The sequence below is a fragment of the Battus philenor genome, unplaced genomic scaffold (assembly GCF_028537555.1).
Source record: "Battus philenor isolate CCGP_79_NKW_IND1 unplaced genomic scaffold, ilBatPhil1.0.hap1 SCAF_14, whole genome shotgun sequence".
NCBI lineage: Eukaryota > Metazoa > Arthropoda > Insecta > Lepidoptera > Papilionidae > Battus > Battus philenor.
The window spans coordinates 13789691-13809443 of NW_027181676.1; the positions used below are offsets into that span (position 1 = coordinate 13789691).

The window sequence follows — 19753 nt, forward strand, 5'->3', positions numbered from 1 at the left end:
ATTTTTTCATAATTTGGATTGCTTTGTATTAAAATTTATTTCTTTTTACTATCTGTCCCTGCAGACTATACTGTCAGAAGATATTAGCCTCCCTAATTTCAAGAGTTTTAAGATTGATCACCATTCAGGTCTTTACACCAATAACCAATCACCTGTATAATAAATAAATTAATAGGTGGTAGACAAATGGATGTTTTTACCTAAAACTTAGACTTTATGGTACCCACGAAAATCTCTTCTTTAAGAGGACAATTTTTCTGCTTCTCTCCTTGAACCACTTCGGTACGAGTGAATTCATATTACGGCCGTCGATTATAGTAGACGCTCGGCTATGCGTATGGTTTTGTGACCGACAAGCGAAGTGGTTAAACAAAGGCCTCGATGTGCCAAATCATATACCGGATATTATACAAATAAGGGTTGAGTTAAAATAAAACAATTTTTTTTGTTCATTTTATATTTAAAAAAGCACCGTCTGTAAAACATACAAATTGTCGATAAAATGGTTTTTATTGGCATCTTTAGAGTATTAAAATAGTGAACAATGTATTGTGCTTGCACACAATGCAGTATATTAGTATAAAAATTATTGTTCGTATGGTAAAGACATAGACTATTGCTTTATATGACAGACTTTTAGCGTTCTGATATAGAATTGAGCATTCCTTATTGCGTTTAATACTACTTCAGGCGTTGCCTGGTATATAATGCTGAAATAAAAGCTTTTGTAACCAAATTACACTTGGTAACTACACTCCCTAATTTAATACATTCCGAATTCGATGCACGTTTCTCTCAGTCAATTAATTTTCTCAACTAAAATATAGAGAACACCATGCAGAAAGCAAAAAAATAAAAATAAAATTATATTCAATATAAATAAATTTAATTTGGAGTGCAGTGTGTCCCCAACTTAATATAATATCAGTACAGGATCTTAATTAATAACCTTTAGTATATAAATTAAATAAAAATGCTCATAAAATACACTTATTGCATATTATATCATGTTAAAAGTGACATAGAAAATTTGGTTTCCTATATACTAATGATAATGACCGATTTACGAAGCCCGTTTTCAATTACACCGTAGATTATAAAAAAAAATCATAAACAGGCACGGGGTGACCAGAGTATAAAATTATTAAAATTGAATTAATTCTAATTTATTCATTGACAAAAATAGTTGTATTATCTGTATCAGCCTTGTATTTCCCGCGCAGTTATGTCGCCTGTAGGAAGATTTTACGTTTTGGCGGTAAATTTTGTAAATCGAATGTGTAAAATTGAACGTCAAAAAATGTCACTTGACATTATTTTTTTTAATGTGTCAACGGACGACGCAAACGGGCCTTTTACTTATAAAAAAACTTATATTGATACTAAAATACGGCGATACTAGCGAGATATAATTGCTGGTTAATAATTAATGTTGGGAATTCAAGCTGTTTTCTCCTGCTCGATGATGTCCTTTGTTGGAAGAGGGTTCTTCTCGCAGGTTTCGGTGTGCTTCAGCTTGGTGGGGTCGAAGTTCTCGATTCCGTTCAGGAACTTATTCTTTTCCTTTTCAGCTTCGATAGCTGTTAAAAAAATATCACATTGAAATCCAGAAAAAAGTTTAAGAAATTTTTATGAATTCTTTTTTCAAAATAATACATTATAAGGCTTATACGATGTATAATATCTATATCGTGAATACTTAAGTATTCAGAGGTGCTACGCTGGCAGTTGGAGACGACTATGTACCTGGGATAAACCGTTCAGATTGAAAAGAAAGAGATCACTCGCTGGATTCAACTTGTATGGGCAGCGTTCAAGAAGCTCTCAAACTTCTTCTCTTAATATTGCATTGTCTGAAGACGAAGGTCTTTGACCAATGTTTGTGCTGATGACATACTGTTCCGAGATCTGGTCACTTGCGACGGCCCTCGTAAAAAGGATCAAGGTCACCCAGAGAGCAATGGAGAGGGCAATGTTTGAAGCTTGATTGCGAAATCCAATCAAAAGTAAGATCTACAGAAAAATCAAGGTCACCGACATAGCCAGAAGAACTGCTCGTATGAGGTGGCAATAGGCAGGACAAATTAAGCCTATGAACTAGATGTACTGGTAATATAGTTACGGTTGCAGCAAGTCATTGTAGCGATCTTTCGAGCAGACCTATGCTACAAACAGAGGCAAAGAGACAATGTCTTGATTTCTTTTTCATTCTGGCCATTTTGACCATATCAATTTAGAACAGACTAAAATATAAATACATCGACTTTAGTCTATTCTAGTAAGTATTAAAAACAAATATACGTAAAAACACAACTGAGGTTAACCCAGTGTTTCCCAATGTGGGGTTCACGCCCCATATGACGCCCTGTTTTCTTGTTAAGGGGGATAATTCTAAAATGAAATCGAGTTTAACCCTTGCGCTTTAATATAAAATTTTGGCGTAAGAATTTTAGAAAGGCTAAGGGGGGGCTTGGCACAAAAAAGGTTTAGTTAGAAACACTGGCTTAAGTACTACGACTTAGTCAAAGATATAAATAGGAATTTATTCATAGTGAATTTGGATGCAGCCGAAGAACCGAGAGATATAACAGCATTCTCTCTTTATTACCTGTTGAAGACTGAAAATCAATTTATTTCTAGAACTTTGAGCTTTGGTAGAAAGATTAGACTACCCTCGATATCGCAGTAGCCGAAGTACCACACCGGCATTGATGAATTAACATATTTCGCCATAAGTTTTCAAAAATAGTCCAAATCGGGGTTCCCAACGTGAAGGTCACACCCCACAGGGGGGCAATTTTATAGTGGACTCGACACGAGTTTAACCCTTTCGCTTTGGTATAAATATATGTTAATTAGGGCGTAAGAATTCTAGAAAGAATAAGGTCGGGCAAGGCACTTAATAAAAATGACTATTCACAATCATTAGTAGTGAGTGTGACGAAGCAAGAATGAGGAGGATGAGAAGTATGGTCGATGACAGAGAACGTCTACGCAATGCGAAGCCACTTTAGAACTGCTATTCGGGTCGTCAGCCCCGAGAATCGTGACTTGTGACCCAGCACATTGACGAGACGGGAGGAGTATCGGTCACACCGATCCGTCAGTCCGGCTTTAATGATCTCTCCCCTCGGCCCCCACCCCGCCGAGCTTTTCTTTAGCGCTATCCCTTGTCTATAGCTTAATTTCAAATAAAGAATTTAAAATATAAACAGCTTAGCAGTGCAAAAAAAAGCTGAAGTAAATCACAGATTAAATAAGGCATAAATAAAGCAATATAAAAAGAACCTTCGATGGGCGGCAACGGGTTTTTTTCTTCTGTGGTTGTATGCTTCATTTGGGTCTTGTCGTAATGTTCCACGCCGTCCAGTAGGTTCTGGTGTGCCTTCTCCGCGGCGACAACTGGCATAAGCAGAATCGTGCAGGGCATAAACATAATCGTAAGCAAGATAAAAACATGCCTTGAAATAGGGCTGGAGACTACGTTTGACGTACATTAAAAAAAAGTTTAAAAAGGTTTCATTCTTGTTCTCTTTGTTTTAAAAACACTCTTTTCCCGATCTTCTTTTCGGGATAAGGATTTGCACCCTCCTACTTTTACTTACCCTCTCTCATTCTACACAATTTCTCTCTTTGTTCTCTCTCTCATCTTGCATATTTTCTACCATTTAGCGTATATTCACACACACACTCACATTACATTTACGCATATCCGCCCACATGTTTGCTTGTGTAAAACCGTGACAGTTCAAGCAAGTTTTTAATTACTTATTATTTGATTTAATATTAATTTATTTTCTCTTTTTAATTAGCACGATTTCATCATATGTTTTATCAAAGAAACTCCAGTAAATTATTCGCTTTAAATATGGAATGCTAACGTATTATAACAAAAAAATCATTTATGTGATTTGTATAATTTGTTGTTATTCTTTGAGGCTTTCCCCTATAAACCACGAAATGAAAGTTTTTATTTTTATGTGGTTTGAAATAACTTTAAAAAGTTATATATTTTTTAGTTACAATTTTTGTTAAAAATTTAATCCTTGATAGCACTGAAACAGTCGATTCTTATATAGGGCGTACATTCACAGCAAAATACATTCATCTCTTTAAAAAATTTACATGTGTAATAAAGCACCCTGTACAGATGGAAAAATAACAGATTACACAATGATTAAATCTCCAACCCTATTCACACAAAAATGCATGTCATTTTGCAAAGAAACTTAAATTGTAAGCGTATCAAATATAAATTATTCGAGAAGCAAATATACAATTAAAAATGTACATGCCGTTAAGACATTAAACTATATCATTTTAAAAATCGAAACGACTGCAAAAATAATTCCAGCTTATTCTTAAAAAATCAACAAAGCGTATATAAATTTGTCAAAAGGAATTTATAAATTTTGTGTTTCAAAATATAACATATCCTAGTCACACATAATTAGTTATGTGCAAAAATAATAACATTGAAATATTAGAGAAAAACCATGTCTTGTAATGTTTTAAAAGTTTTCGCTATAGAAAATACTTATTTTCATTAACTATTTGTAATAATCAAAAAATGGAAATTTCCAAAAACTGGACAGCCTTTTTTTTATCGTAACGTATAATGTTTAGAGCATAGTCTTTTATGTCAAAAAAATGGCAAGGAAACTGTTAATTACACTAAAAATAAGGAAATTTCCAAAAATTGCACATATCTTGTTTTCGTAAGACTATATATAGTTCATCGTATAATGCGTAGTCATAAAGCAGTTATTTTGTTTAACAAACATTTGGTTAAAAATTGTTAACAATAATCAAAATATGGAAATTTCCAAAAATTGCACATAACAAATTTTACTTAGCGACTGTAGTGCGTGTCATGTTTAAACTCACATAGCAAATTTTTTCTATAAGAAATTAGAAAATTAATTGTGTTAATCATAAATAGGAAATTTCCAAAAACTGCGCATAAAAGATATTTTGATAGTGACGGCGTAAATGTTTTGGGGAAATATATATTAAATAAATAAAAAGAAACAAGAGCCAATCGTGGTTGCAGGCAATTGTGTGCGCAAATAATAGTGTTTTAGGCTTTGTATCGCTCATGCAGCTCTTTAAAAAATATAATACAATACCATCTTTGTCTGGAAGCGGGTTCTTCTCTTGAGTCTCCGTATGCTTAAGTCTGGTGGCGTCGAACTTCTCGATGCCGTCAAATAGCGATTTTTGAGTTTTCTCAGCGGCCACGTCTGTAAAAGCCAAAGTTGTACGTATTAATATCTATATAGTATTATTTTTAATCACCACTCGTGTACGTGATATGATTTTCAGAAGACCCCAATTCGATAGAGACTACAATCAGGGGTGTATAGGTTCCCCATCAACTACACTGGATGCGAGCAGCGCAGAACCGGTCATCGCGGCGATCTTGAAGCAGACCTTGCTTGGCAGAGAGCGTCTACTGAGTCCAAAAAAGACGAAGCAGAATTAGATTGAACTTCTCTATAATGACACTCGTACGTGTAATGACACTCGTATTCAATATTGGAACTTATAACATAACTCTTAATCATAAACTTATTATATATTCTTTTTAATCAATTTTATTTTTGACTTCGCAGTGTTATAGTTTTGTAGAAGAAGCAGGAAAAAACATCACAACAACATATATTTTTAATAAAGTTAAACGCAGGTTTACATATATACACTATATCAGATATAGGCTATATCAGTTTTTCCAACATTTAATGTACCATGCCTTTTAGCCGTTGTAACACTTACGCCCCTTTATATATATTTTTTATATTAATCTCTCGAAATGCCCCTTTTAACGATGAAATTGCCCCCCCTGTGCTGTGTGGGCCTGGGAAACACTGACCTAAATGAAATAAATATTCTTAAATATAAAGACAGAAGGGCTTAAAACGCATCCTAATCTGTGAAGTTTATATCATCTTTATTCCTCTAGAAGAAATGCCGAACAGGATTGACAGAGGATGTTACCTTGAAGCTGTCACCAGCTTCTTCGACTTTTACACGTATCATCATCAACGTGATCTAGAACTGTTGTGATAGTATGGTAGTTACCCTCGATATATGCTCTATATACAGCACCAGATTTAGATTTGTCACGGGGTCCCGGGGTCAGAGCGTCAAATTTTAAAGCCCACTTAAAATCTCGATGAAATATCTCGGCAAAATGCTATAGGCCTATTTGTGGCAATATAGAAAGTTTGAATCTGGCCATGGCACTGGTCAAAAGGGGTTTGAATCCAACGACTTCCGACTTTAAAATTGGTCGTAAAATCAAATTGTCAGACGAGATATATATACTACAACATATGCTGATCCGTGGTCGCCATTCCAGGACCTTATCAACCCCGTGACCATTTGTTCTGCGTTCCATGTGATCCAATGCCATTTTGAAGCCTCGCATATTACTATTGAAATGTTAATTCGACCAAACAATGATGTACATGCTTGTTATATATAAACAATGTAATATGTTAATGAAATTGTTACATTTTAAATTGGTCATGTAATGTTACGCACCGGTTATATATACTAAGGAAGAAATAAATACTTCGCTCGATTGATTTTCACACTTATGTAAATTATTTGAACAATTGGTAAATCATTGGAACTGGTGAGTTACGTATTGGGCTGTATGTAACATGGAGAAATTTAGTTAATAATGTTCGAAGCACAACACGTTCAGCGTGGGTTTATACGCACTCAAAATCCTGTAAAGTAATCCCTCTATAACGCGTCGCAATACCTATCTCGTATAACGCTATATATAGAAATGATTCACATTTAAATATTCACCTTATTTATTTTTATAAAAATTAAAAAAAAATATATAAATGATGGTTATTGTCGTAAAAACTTGTTGTGTATGTATATCTAATTTGTCAGCATACTTACACAACTATTTACAATCACCCTGTATAAAGTAATGACTCTAAAAAATGTCTAATTAAATTTTGAAATTAGAATGCGACAGACAAATGCCTTCTGTCATCAAGTCTTCAGTGACAGATATTAAACAAATTTTTTTTAATATGTAGTAATCCTAATATTGAAAACGTTTTTTTATATATTATCCTTACATATTTATTTCTGAAACTACAGGGCGTATCAAACTTATGGCTGTAATATCTATAATCAATCATCCTGTATATGAAACTGTATACACAGATATTTTTTTACATGAATCCAAAGAATTTTTTTACCATTTTAACATTTTTTCACCACTAAACTCACATTACAGAAATGTTATTTGAAAAATCCTCGCGTTATACGAGGAAAATCACCATGTATATGCTACTGTAAACACAGTCAAATTTTTTACATGAATCCTAAGACAGTTAAATTATATTTTTTTCACTATACATTTCACATAACAGAAATTAATTTGGAAAATCCTCACGTTATACGAGGGAAATCATCCTGTATATGACACTGTAAACACAGTTAATTTTTTATATGGATATAGAGACAGTTAAATTACATGTCTTCAATATAAATCACACATTACAGAAATATAACTTTGAAAAATCCTCGCGTTATAAGGGAGAAATAAATGAGACTTAATAGCATCGCGTTATAAGGGGGTTACTGCACAGTTGTTAGCTTGGCTCCACGCAAACAAGATACCTAGCGCGTTTGGTAGCACGATCTTTTCAACCGTATCCGTCTTCCTTAAAGCAGTCGTTTGAAATTTCTCTACATCTTGAAGAAGCGCTGTGTGTTGTTTTTCTTGTGCTATGTCTGATACATAAAGAAATGATCTAATCCGAAAAATATATAACATTATATGTATTTTCACTTATTTCACTACCATCGTACATTTTTAATTGTAATATAAAAAAATAAATTTCAAAATAAAACATATTTTTATTTAAAAAGGAGAGTGGCTTTTACATAACGACAATAATTAGAAAGAAACAAAAATTCAAAAAAAGAATACGTTATTACAATGCAAAATGTTGCCATTAATGAAAAATTTAAAAAAAATTCCACATTTATAATTATACTTTTAGAAAATAAACAAAATCTTGTGAATTTGAAATCAATTCGCAAACGTTTTAAATAAATTATAATTCCAGTATCAACATATTGCGTCGTTTAAGGAAAATGAATGAAAACCTCTAAACGACCTTATTTTTATTCTAGGCTATTGTTTACTTTGTTCTACGAATTTAAAACAAAAATGTACAAACAAACTAAATTCAGTTTAAATTTAAAACAATCTATTGTTTATATGAAGTAATTAAATATATTGTGGTTGCAATATAACTCGTTATATGGACATACCCTCAGCTGAAGGGAGGACGATCTTTTCATTGGTGTCGACGTCACGAAGGCAGCTGGTGTTGAAGCCTTCGAGTTGACTCTTGAGGTCATTGGCGACCTTCGGGAGGTCCTTCAGGGAGGGGGCATCGCTGACGGAGCAGGCCATTTTTTGGTTTTCTGCAAACAATTATATTATACTAATTAACATGTACAAACTGTAAAGAGAAGGGAGAGAGAGAGACCACGCCCTATTCAACAGAACAGGTTGACAGGTGACCTTAAGATTTTCGGAACACTGTTAATATAGGCTGTTTCAAACAGGTGCTATTGGAAATCGATGGTGAAGATCTGTGCTCAGCAGTGGAGGTTTTATTAGGGAAATTATGATTATAATGCTAAACAAACAATGAGTCTGTTGCTTGCTGTTTTTAAATCGGAACACGTTTGATTCCATTACAAGAAAGACCAATTTGATTGTAATTTCTATCAAATTCATCTTTTATACCTTTAATAAATCATCCTGTATATACGTGCGTAAGTATCTATCTTTAAGAGAATCGATAATATTTTACTTTATTCATCCAATAGCAACTCATTGAAGAAGCTTTCATAATATGGGCCGTTTACTTTGAAAGTGGCATAAGTTACTTTGTTTTAATGTCGAGATATTTTTTAAAAATGTCATTAACTCGGTTTTTTTTTAATAAGTGACTTACGTCACTTTCAAAATAAACGGCTCATAGCTAAAGTAAAAGTAAATAATCGTCTAAACAAATAGTAAATAAAAGCTAACACTCCTCCCCTCTTTCATAGGTATATATTAAATGATATTTATTTTTTAACATTTTTTTGTACACCATAGATAATAAATAGAGGAAAAAAATAATTTATATGGTACAAGCCGCAGTCCTATCGCTCTCTACCAGACAACCTTTGTTAAAATATTTTAATTACAAGGTAAAACAACGCATATATATCGCAACATATTTGACTGGAATATAATAAATTATTACTGTCGATATCTATTTATTTTTATTTAATATTCTTTATTGTACACGTTAAGATATATTTACAGGATCGATAAATATTGCACATCAAATCGACCTTTGGAAAGAGACAATAAGCTAATTGCGGTTTCGTAGAGCACTATCTCTGTCCCACATTACCTATGTGACGTTTTGTCAGTCGTTGAATTTCGTGTATATATACTGTAAATAGCTTCACAATAATATACAATAAAGTACAAAGAGCGGTTTTATCACACAAGGCAGACAACCTTTGTATGGATATCTGGTACCACACAAGTGGGGTATATCTATATATAAAAACTATGTGTACAGTAATGGCAACACTTATTCACAGTGACGCATAATATTATCTGTGAAACGTGTCATTTCGTTATCTAATGACTTCGTCCATCGACTTTCGTATGAAGAAATTCTTGACTCACTGATTGCTGTATGAGCCATCGAATGCCATGCAACTGGTGAAGCGAAACGCAATGCATATAACCCAACTCATCTGAGGAACACTCGTAGAAACAAAGAGTCCGTTTAAAACGACTCGGCGCCATGTTTTTTTTTTTTCCGGTCAATGATCGTCTGTGTATCCAACGCTTTACATGCCATAGACTATAATTTGTTTTTTTTTTAAATGTACATTTTAAATACGTATCGACATTTATGTTACATTTTAAGTTAAACAAATGTTCGTCGTAAATAAATACTTTTTACACTTTTTTCCAAATGTCACTGGCCAGTCATAATTCTATAGAAAAAAAACATACTTCAAAGTGATCATTTTTATAACTATTTAATATTTTAAAAATCACTATTATCTACACTAAAAATCTTTAGTAATATTATATTTACATTTGTAAATATTTATGATTTTTGTATGACATCTATTTTTTTTTCAAAATATTTTATCTTTATAAATGTTTGACAGCTAATGACAGTTGTTAATATACACTCTGTGGATTGCATAATCAAATCAAATTATTCTTTATTCAAATAGGCTGTGATTTCGAATCAATCAACATAAAATGCCGGCATTGTTGTCCCTACAGGAAACTTCCGCTGGTAAAAAAGGCAGTTGCTCTCTCACAGTTGCTCTTTACAAATATAGTTTTACAAATAGTATCTTGTATAATATTAAATAAATCTTATTATAGCACAGTGTTTTAGTTGAAATAAATCGAAATGCGTAAAACTTTGTTTATTGACTCATTTACAAGGTTCATGTTATAATATATATATAAAATATTGTAGAATTTCATTTAAAAGAGCAATTTTTGAGTTTCCGGCCGGCTCTTCTCAACAGATGTTCAGAGCCGGTGGTAGCTTACTGCTTATAATGTTAAAATAATCGTCGATGCAAAAGCGAATGTAAATGCCTACTTGGATAGAGATGTTTTGAATTTAGAATAATTAGCTTCCTGAGTGAGCGTCAACATTTAATTCCACGCATTAACATCAGTATAGTATTCCTAGATTAAATAATACACATTTTTTAATTTTTTTTTTTAAAGAAATGTGTTGTGAGTTTGTATTGGTTTATTAGAAATTCCATAGTTCTTTTCAAAGACTACCCTCATCTTTTTAAAAATAGCAAAATTAGACATGCCGTTTCGCGTTTAAAGAAAAATTTAACCAAATTTCTTTTATTTATTTACTTATTATTCTTTATTTCAAAAATATATTCATTATTGTTGTATGATTGTATTTTCAGGTGTGTAAATAATTTTCGTGATTAATACCACAACCACTAAATGACTTCACGTGGTTTATTTATAAACATTGATATAAAATTTATTTCCTCTAGAACTTTCCGAAACGAAAACCTTTGCGGAATAGTTTTAATGCATTAATATGTAAAACCTCTTATGTATTATAACAGGAAATCTTGTTCAACATAAACATGGAGAAATATCGTCTCAATAGACTTCATCTAACAATAAACCCTCTGTAAAGTGCCCCCTTTAACATACAATCTATTTGGGGGCGGAAATAAGGGAGCGGTGAAACGAATGCTTACAAACACACACGAATGTATAAACATATCGAATAACATCTAAATTTAACCTATTTATATGTAATCACATAGAGCTGGCGTAAATATATGTGTAAGAAGTAAGGTATAAAACGGAACGCAATAATCACACATTTTTAATGGTCACTTCACACTATACATGGCGATTGGCGATGATACATGAGCTATATATTTACTTTATAGTTTTTACACCTATAACCAATTATCAGGTACACCAATACCTAACTTTGCGTCGTGTTTACGTTCCAAAAAAACACGACGCAAATTGAAAAGCCGCAAAGTGAATTAAGATTTTCTATAGCAAACCATGTAAAGATCGAAGATGGTTCCAGAGTAACGAAAATACAACTTTTCAAAAAGAAAATTAAACAAAGTGAACATTTAAAAAACAAAAATAACATAACTCTGCCAATAAATAAATTGGAAAAAATAAATACCTTTTTTGTAACCAGAAACAACACGTAAAAATTTATATAAAAAAAATGACTTTTGGTAGGGCTTTCGATATATTAATGAATTAAAATAAATTTTAGTGGCCAAAACATTATTTAGCAGTGTAAAAAATTGAACGCACTATGTTCATAGGTTTTAAAATTTAACGGAGTTGATACAACATAACTGTCTTTAAAAACAGAATTATTTATCTGACAATTCACTACCGCGGTATATCCTACCCGATACCTGCGGTAGGAAGGTGTATCCACGAGTAGAATATGAAATTAGTTTGTCATTGTTGTCTCCGGCTCGTGAGGGACTGTACACTAAGTCATACGACATCCGGTCTGTAAGGGAAACAATCTTTTGTTTTCCGAAGGATGTTTAAATGAATTGATGAATTGTACTGTATATCAACCTTATAAGCATGCGGTTTTATAATCTATATTTGTCACGATTGTATATTTGTATAATTTTTTTTTTTTGCAAATTTTAGTATTTTTTTTTAAATTACTAAATGGCATTTGCAGATTTCGCGGATTTGTGGTGGCAGGCAGTAAATTGCGGAGAAGAGTCAGCACAGGCCACAATATATTACCGTTTTACCAGATTGGGAGGACACCGAGCTCTTAGATCGCTTCAGTGAACGCTTCATGGAGTGACTAAGCTGAAGGAATCAAGAAGAGACCTCGACTTGGGCTGTAGCTCGTCGATAAAAACCGCATAGCATTCCGACACAAGAGCGCACGGGAGGGTCGAACCTGTTGGTAGGTTGCCTGGCTAATATCACTACTACCACTTAGTAAAGCGTTAGCTCAGGGAAAAGTGGCGGAAGAAACTCCTCAAACTCAACGCTTCTATCTAGTATGATCTGGGGTTAACGTCTGTGACATACGATCAGACTTCGTTTCCGACGAGATCGGTTGGTAATCGAACGGTGACTAACGTGTGTTAGGTTTATTGTTCGGACTCTGTCGTGTTTGCATCGCAACTAAATCTGAGTCTTACATCGATACTGAATCACGTATGCATCGCGACTGAATCACGTATGAATCGCGACTGAATCAGAGTCTTTCATCGAAACTGAATCGCGTATGCATCGCGACTGAATCGCGTAGGTATAACGACTGAATATGGGTCTTGCATCGAGAATGAATGGCGTATGCATCGCGACTGAATTTGAGTTTTGCATCGAGACTGATTCGCGTATGCATCGCGACTGAATCACGTATGAATCGCGACTGAATCTGAGTCTTTCATCGAAACTGAATCGCGTATGCATCGCGACTGAATCGCGTATGCATAACGACTGAATATGGGTCTTGCATCGAGAATGAATGGCGTATGCATCGCGACTGAATCGCGTATGCATAACGACTGAATATGGGTCTTGCATCGAGAATGAATGGCGTATGCATCGCGACTGAATCTGAGTCTTGAATCGCGTATGCATCGCGACTGAATCTGAGAGTCTTGCTGGCGTCTCTCGGCAGACATGATGATGACAAAAAAATCTCCAGCTACTTAACTAATAGCACTGTCAACCAGTAGACGTCCATGATTGAAATTATACGCAATTAACGGGTGGAGGTCGCCCGAGCATGTACTCGTTTCTTTTTCATGACGAGGAAAATGTTTGCTATGAGCTGTCGAGATGATACATGTCACATATATACAAAGAGTATGTACTATTTACACGAATAAAACGGAAGTGACAGCATCAATGATGGCGTCCGAATTGAAATCGTTTTTCGAATTTTAATTTGAACACCCAAGAATGATTTAACATAAAAGTTTTGTGGCCGTACTGGCCGGCGATAAATTCCGAGCGTTAACGCTACAAAATGGATACCCTAGCAGAAGAGAACAAATTGACTTTTCTAAACGTGACACTAATCTAATACAGTCATTGACATTTGACATTTGATAGAGTTGTCAAAAATTTACCGAAAATAAATATATAACTAATTTATTTAACGTATTTAATTTTAAATGTAACAATTTAAAACGAAACGATCTTAGAGTACAATGAACTAGAAAATTAATACGGTTTTTTTTTTACTCCAGTTCGATTTTCAAACCGGAATCTAAATGTTTATATATGTTAATTAGATCACAAAATAGTGGAATATCTATATTAAGCTGTAATAATGTCATATAACGTAGCATATTTTATATTTTTAAATTAAATCCGTGTGTTCTAGAATTAATAAGTATATTTCAAATGTTTATTTGGGATAGTATATCTTTTTAATTTATAAAGAAAATATCATTTAAATAATAGTGTCCCATTAATCAACGTCAGATTTAAGAAACTTTTCATTTTTTTTTTGCCATAAAAACAAATGAACTATATGTACATTGTGATGTTCTTTCATTTACTATTACATATTTATTTCTACTACTAACTACGAACATTCCCGACGGAGTCCTATGACCAGCTGTGGGCATCTTATGTCTAAAATAGTAATACAGCTTTAAGTTGAAGAATGTCTTATAGAGGAGTTTAGTTTCATTCTAGTTTCTATCAAATTGATCTCTTCTGTTGTGACGTCATCTCTCATGTTGTGGTCACTGAAAGAAAAAAGCACTTTCTCTTTCTGGCATGTATTCTAATTTTAAAATTGCTGCATTCTAATTTAACAGATTGCGCTATAAAAAAAATTATAATCAGCCAGTATCTGCCCTATACAATTTTAGCCTCGTATTTATTTATTAGATACTGTTTATTCAGGATATTTAGTTATAGGTGAAAGATTTAAAGGTACGAATAGCTAAACCAATCATTCTGTATAGTACGACGTCATGTTCAGAATGGACCCGCCTTTTGCGATACAGATGCCAATAAATCATATAACAAACAATACGAAATGTTTTAATTAACAGAATGAAAGCCGATAACGCGATATCAATGACTGACGTGAAAATAACATGTACATGATTTATGGAATCGACAATGTTTCTTTAATATATCACGTATTATATATATTCTTAAATATTTCTCCACATTCATGTGTGATCTTACGTTATTATATTTAAAACAAAATGGTTTAAATGGCAGTTTATAAAGACAATTTCCAGCTGATGGACTACTAGCACAGGCCTCTCCCAAGAATCGTCAGGATAACCGGTCCTGCTCTGCCCGCATCTAGCGAAGGACTCACCCACTCCATGTCTACCGGCTCGTGGTGGCCACTCGAACCATCGGTCTCACGAATAATGTGCCACTTTAGACGAGAAATTCTTCGAGTAATATCGGTGAAATTCCATAGCCCTCTTCATTGCTCTCTGGGTGACCTCTAACCTATTTATGAGGCCTGTCGTAAGCGACCACGACTCGGATCTTTATATCATCACCGGCAACACACATTAGTCAAAGACCTTCGTCTTCAGACATGGCGGTGTTTTGAAATACCACTCATATATCACTCATATCACTCATCATAATGTCATCCGTTAAACCCCAACTGCAAGGCACAGGTCTACAAAGATGCCTCCATAAAAGCCGGTCTGCGACTCCCCCTGATCTTGACTGTGTGGTTTGTTCACCTAGTAAAGGCCTAGCCATAAAAAAACTTTGAACATAAAATCATTTAACAAAATTAACTGATTTTGCTTTAGTGCTTAAGTAAGTTTGACATTGACAACACTGAAACTTCTTACTAGAAATATCAATGAAGTTAGTAAACGCCGTACTACTTGTAATACAAACTTGAACATCTTGGAAATTTTGAAATAAGAACTTGCTTTAATCAACAGAAATCGATTTTAGATCTCATCGACTAAAGCAATTTTAGTTTTTAATTTCATGAGGTTATTGAATATCGATTTATTTATCGATTTTATTTTATACATTCCTCGATTTAACATCGCTGTCTTGCTGAATTTAATATTTATCATATTAATGTCAACCATATGACGTTTACAATAAAAATGAATAAGTATGTCTTTTTTAATATAAATGTTCGATTCTGAATGGAAAAACACTCGAATTTACAGTGCCCAGCGATAGATACTGCACATCGACCTTCAGAAAGAAACAATCGGCTAATTTCGGCTTCGTAGAGCGTTATCTCTGTCGCACGAAATACAACGACAGAGTAAACGTCACATAGATAGTGCAGGACAGAGATAAAGCTCTAAGAAGCTGAAATTAGCCGATTGTCTCTTTCCTAAGGTGATGTGCAATATTAACCGCCGGGTACTGTACTTATAAAACTTTAATTAACACAACTACTTAAAAGCAATTCTAACTACACAACATTCGTCATTTGTCAATGTCAATCCTTCCATCTTTCTAATCTAATGTTGCCATTTTTCTCCCACATAAACACTTTTTTTTTGCTGGCAACATTTTTTCAGATGACGTAACAATGAAGTTTATATGACATCCTTCCCGCGTAATTTCCGTTGCTAATATCACATGTCAATAACTTAACCTGTTTTACACAACCTGTTACATGGTTTAACCACAAGTTGCAGATGGTACTTGCAAAAATTCGTCGGCATCCGTGCGTGTGTAGAGGAAATGAAATGAGTAACCTTATTCAGTGCTCGTGTATCATATAACATTTCCGGATAAACGCAACGTACTGTACATTTAAACCTGTTTTTGTAATGTCAATAGAGGTCGCATAGTATAAAATTGCTAAAAATCTTTAAAAAAATTATTCAAGAAATATAAAGGTTTTTTTGTGCGGATATATTCGAGGGAAGTCAGATCATGGTGATGATCTTAAACCCCCCCAAGATGATCAGTGGGCGTCGCATTAAAAACAAAAATATATATTTGTAACCAAAAACAACACGTAAAAATTTATATAAATTTATTATTCTTTTTTTTTAAAAAAAGCACTACATTACCACACACTACGTAATTGAAACTGAACTCTTAAATTAGCAAAACAAAGTGAAAATAAAACTGTATTAAAATTGCGTTGATTTTTAGTTATGAAGGGAATCCCCGAGTTTTGATGGCACGGCACTATTAGAAACAAAAGTGTTGCCATCTTTTAGAAAAAAAAGAAAATTTCCAAAAAAATTAAACACTCGAACCCAAAACAACGCAACCTCGAAAATCTAACGACGCACAGTGAAAATTAGTACTAATTAAGCAGCGACGCAACTTCGAAAAAAAAACGCAAAACGAAACGACGCAAAGCGAGGTATTGGTGTATCCTTGTGCACTCAAGACATTCCCTGTACCAGAGGGCCTCTAATAACGTAGACAAAAAAAGAAATAAAATTATTTAAATTAAGAACAATACAGCAAAATGAAAATGTACATTCGAATGTATTTATTTCGCGGATAGCGGTATCTATCTCATTACGGGTACCGCAACGTCTTGGTCCAGCGAGCGGACGTGCATATACTAACATTAAAGCACATAATTAAAATAAAGAGGCAATACAATGAGAGTTCATTACACTTAATTACTTCGCCACTGAACAAATATATAAAACTAATTATTTGCTATTAAAACTTAGTTCAAAATTTAGATAGTTTAGATGAATACTGTTATCATTTCAGCTGAAAAACGTCCACGGCTAAACATATAGGTTCCCTAAATTGTCAGTCTACGTTTTGGTCTTTATTTGGGGGGTAAATGTTCAGTACTTAATGGAATCAGGCATTATTTTGCGGAAGTCCATCCTAAGTAAGAAAAGGACAAATATTTAACCACTTCCGCACATGCAGTAGTAGTCGTGCAACAAAGTGCACCGCCCGCCAGCCCGCTGACAAATGCGCATGCGGCAAACAATGCGAATTACACAACTACCACCGTTTAATCACTCAATACGTGTTTCACTCTTCACGGGGCATCTTCAGGAATTATGTTACACCGATTAGTGACTGTGTTTGACAGGCGGGCGGTGCATTTTGTTGCACGACTACGACTGCATGTGCGGAAATGGCTAAATATTGGTCCTTTTCTTACTTAAATGTCCAGTAGTTGACGCCATATCGAAACAATGATTACAAAACATTAAACTATAAAGGATTTTATTCTAGTAATTTTGACGGTAGTCCGAAAAATGTTAAGTATCATATCTTTAGGATACCAATTAATAGTTTGCTTTGCTAATCTGTCATTTTTAGCATTTTGATTTCATTCCTGCGTAATCTATATCCAATCGACAATATGATCGTGTCTTCAAGACTTCAAATTTGAAGATTTTATAAGTTTGTTAAGCGGAGACTTGAATTTATAACTTGATTTCTTTACTTGATTCCTGAGTAGCGTTGTACAAGATATTCCAGTGTGATATATCTAAATTATATAGTAATAAATTTAAGAAATTTGATAATTAAATTTGTAATAAAATCCTACTGAACCCTTGATATGTTTTAAAGTGATAATAAAGCTTTGGGAGTGAATGTCTCTCGTCATTTCAGGTCATAGACGCCCCCTGCAAGGTATAAACGTCTCCCAAAGATATCTATAATGAGCATATATCATAATCGCCACGCTTGGCAGACGGTTGGCAATGGCAGTGTATGGTACGCAGAGGACGCTGCCGCCCATCCTCTGGAAACTTTTTTGTGAGCAGTGGCAATTCTATAATGCACAAAGTGTGGATTATATAAGACTGAATCCGTGGTATCGAACCCGCAACTTATGATCGCAATTCTCAGTCCATACCGCTGGGATACCACTGTTCATTTTTTAATTTTTCTACTACAAAAAGACCCATTTGAGTTTATAACTGGCTCTTCTAAAAGGGTATGTCAGTTTTAATCAATCTGGATCCTCAGGACATTTTCGTGACTGATCATTGTAAATGTTCATATATAGATAATAAAATGAATATAAATTGTGTGTTTATTGAGCATATGTTGCGGTTTTAAAAAATAATTAAGGTATTTTCCTGTGCCGAGATGTCACCAAACAAAATATTTTTACGTAAACTAAATGATTCAACTTTGTAACGGTCGGTTGGCAAAGCGAATTAGCAGAATCATAACTATATATATATATATATATATATATATATATATATATATATATATATATATATATATATATATATATATATATATATATATATATATATATATATGTGTGTGTGTGTGTGTGTGTGTATTGACAGTTACGAAAATTCTAATAAACATTTAGTTAATTATTTCCTTAAAATAATAACTATCACTGGCCACAACCGCCACAATATTTCAAATAATTTTTGCGCGTTCGAATTCAAATTAGAATTATTTCGCTTTCAAATATATAACATATTTCACAACGATTATTTTAATTATTGACCAGCCGTGCCCGCGACGTTTCCTGGAATTATACAAAAAACTTTTTCAGTTCGAAATCAAATTGTAAATTTTAATTTCAGTATTAAGAACATTCTAGAAAGTATTTGTATAGCCCTTAAGTCATCGTGTGAAACATGAATTTAGTTTTTGAAATAATATGGTCTATTGGGACATCTATTTAAATTATCCCAATAAACGTATCATTTTAACATTAAATATCATTAATTTGTCCCCATGTAAATGTATTTTTTTTTCGGTTCTTAAAATTTATTCAAATGATTTTATTTTTCACGCCATCCGAGTAATAAATTAATTCTTTATCTATTTGCATATACATAAAAATTTAATTTAATTTCACCGTTACATTCCTAACAACGAAATTACAACCAGATTTTGTAATATCATTAACTAGTCATTTGTTCTCGGACAAGCTTGTATTTTTTAAATAGAAAAATATTAAATTCTTATATAATCTATGTATGTGTTTTTACGAAGACTATTACATATTAATAAAAAAAATAACAATTATCGATTTTTCTCGAAAGGTAAGAGCGGAACTCCAAAGACATACTCAAACCTATATTTAAACATTACATAAGTTTTTTTCTTAAAAAAAGTTAATTTTGTTGTGATAACAAAATTAAAAAGATTTTTTTACAATGTGGATATTTTTTTTTGTAACTGGCACTACAGCCCTAACAACATAACTCAAAA

At 33.3% G+C, this 19753-nt stretch overlaps 1 protein-coding gene across 4 annotated transcripts in view; it reads right to left on the reverse strand.

The window, feature by feature from the left end:
* Positions 1-447: 447 nt before the first annotated feature.
* The window catches only part of cib (thymosin beta cib), a 36148-nt gene continuing 16842 nt past the window's right edge, over positions 448-19753 (reverse strand). The window contains exons 2-6 of one of the 4 annotated variants that reach the window (XM_068777829.1): positions 8314-8469; positions 7654-7767; positions 5130-5243; positions 3289-3402; positions 448-1580 (exon numbers count right to left, since the gene is read on the reverse strand). In XM_068777829.1, coding sequence (XP_068633930.1) covers positions 1441-1580; positions 3289-3402; positions 5130-5243; positions 7654-7767; positions 8314-8458 — 627 coding nt within the window. In that variant the 5' untranslated portion in view covers positions 8459-8469 and the 3' untranslated portion in view covers positions 448-1440. The remainder of the gene's footprint in view (positions 1581-3288; positions 3403-5129; positions 5244-7653; positions 7768-8313; positions 8470-19753) is intronic. The other 3 variants (XM_068777831.1, XM_068777830.1, XM_068777832.1) reach the window with 3 other exon arrangements.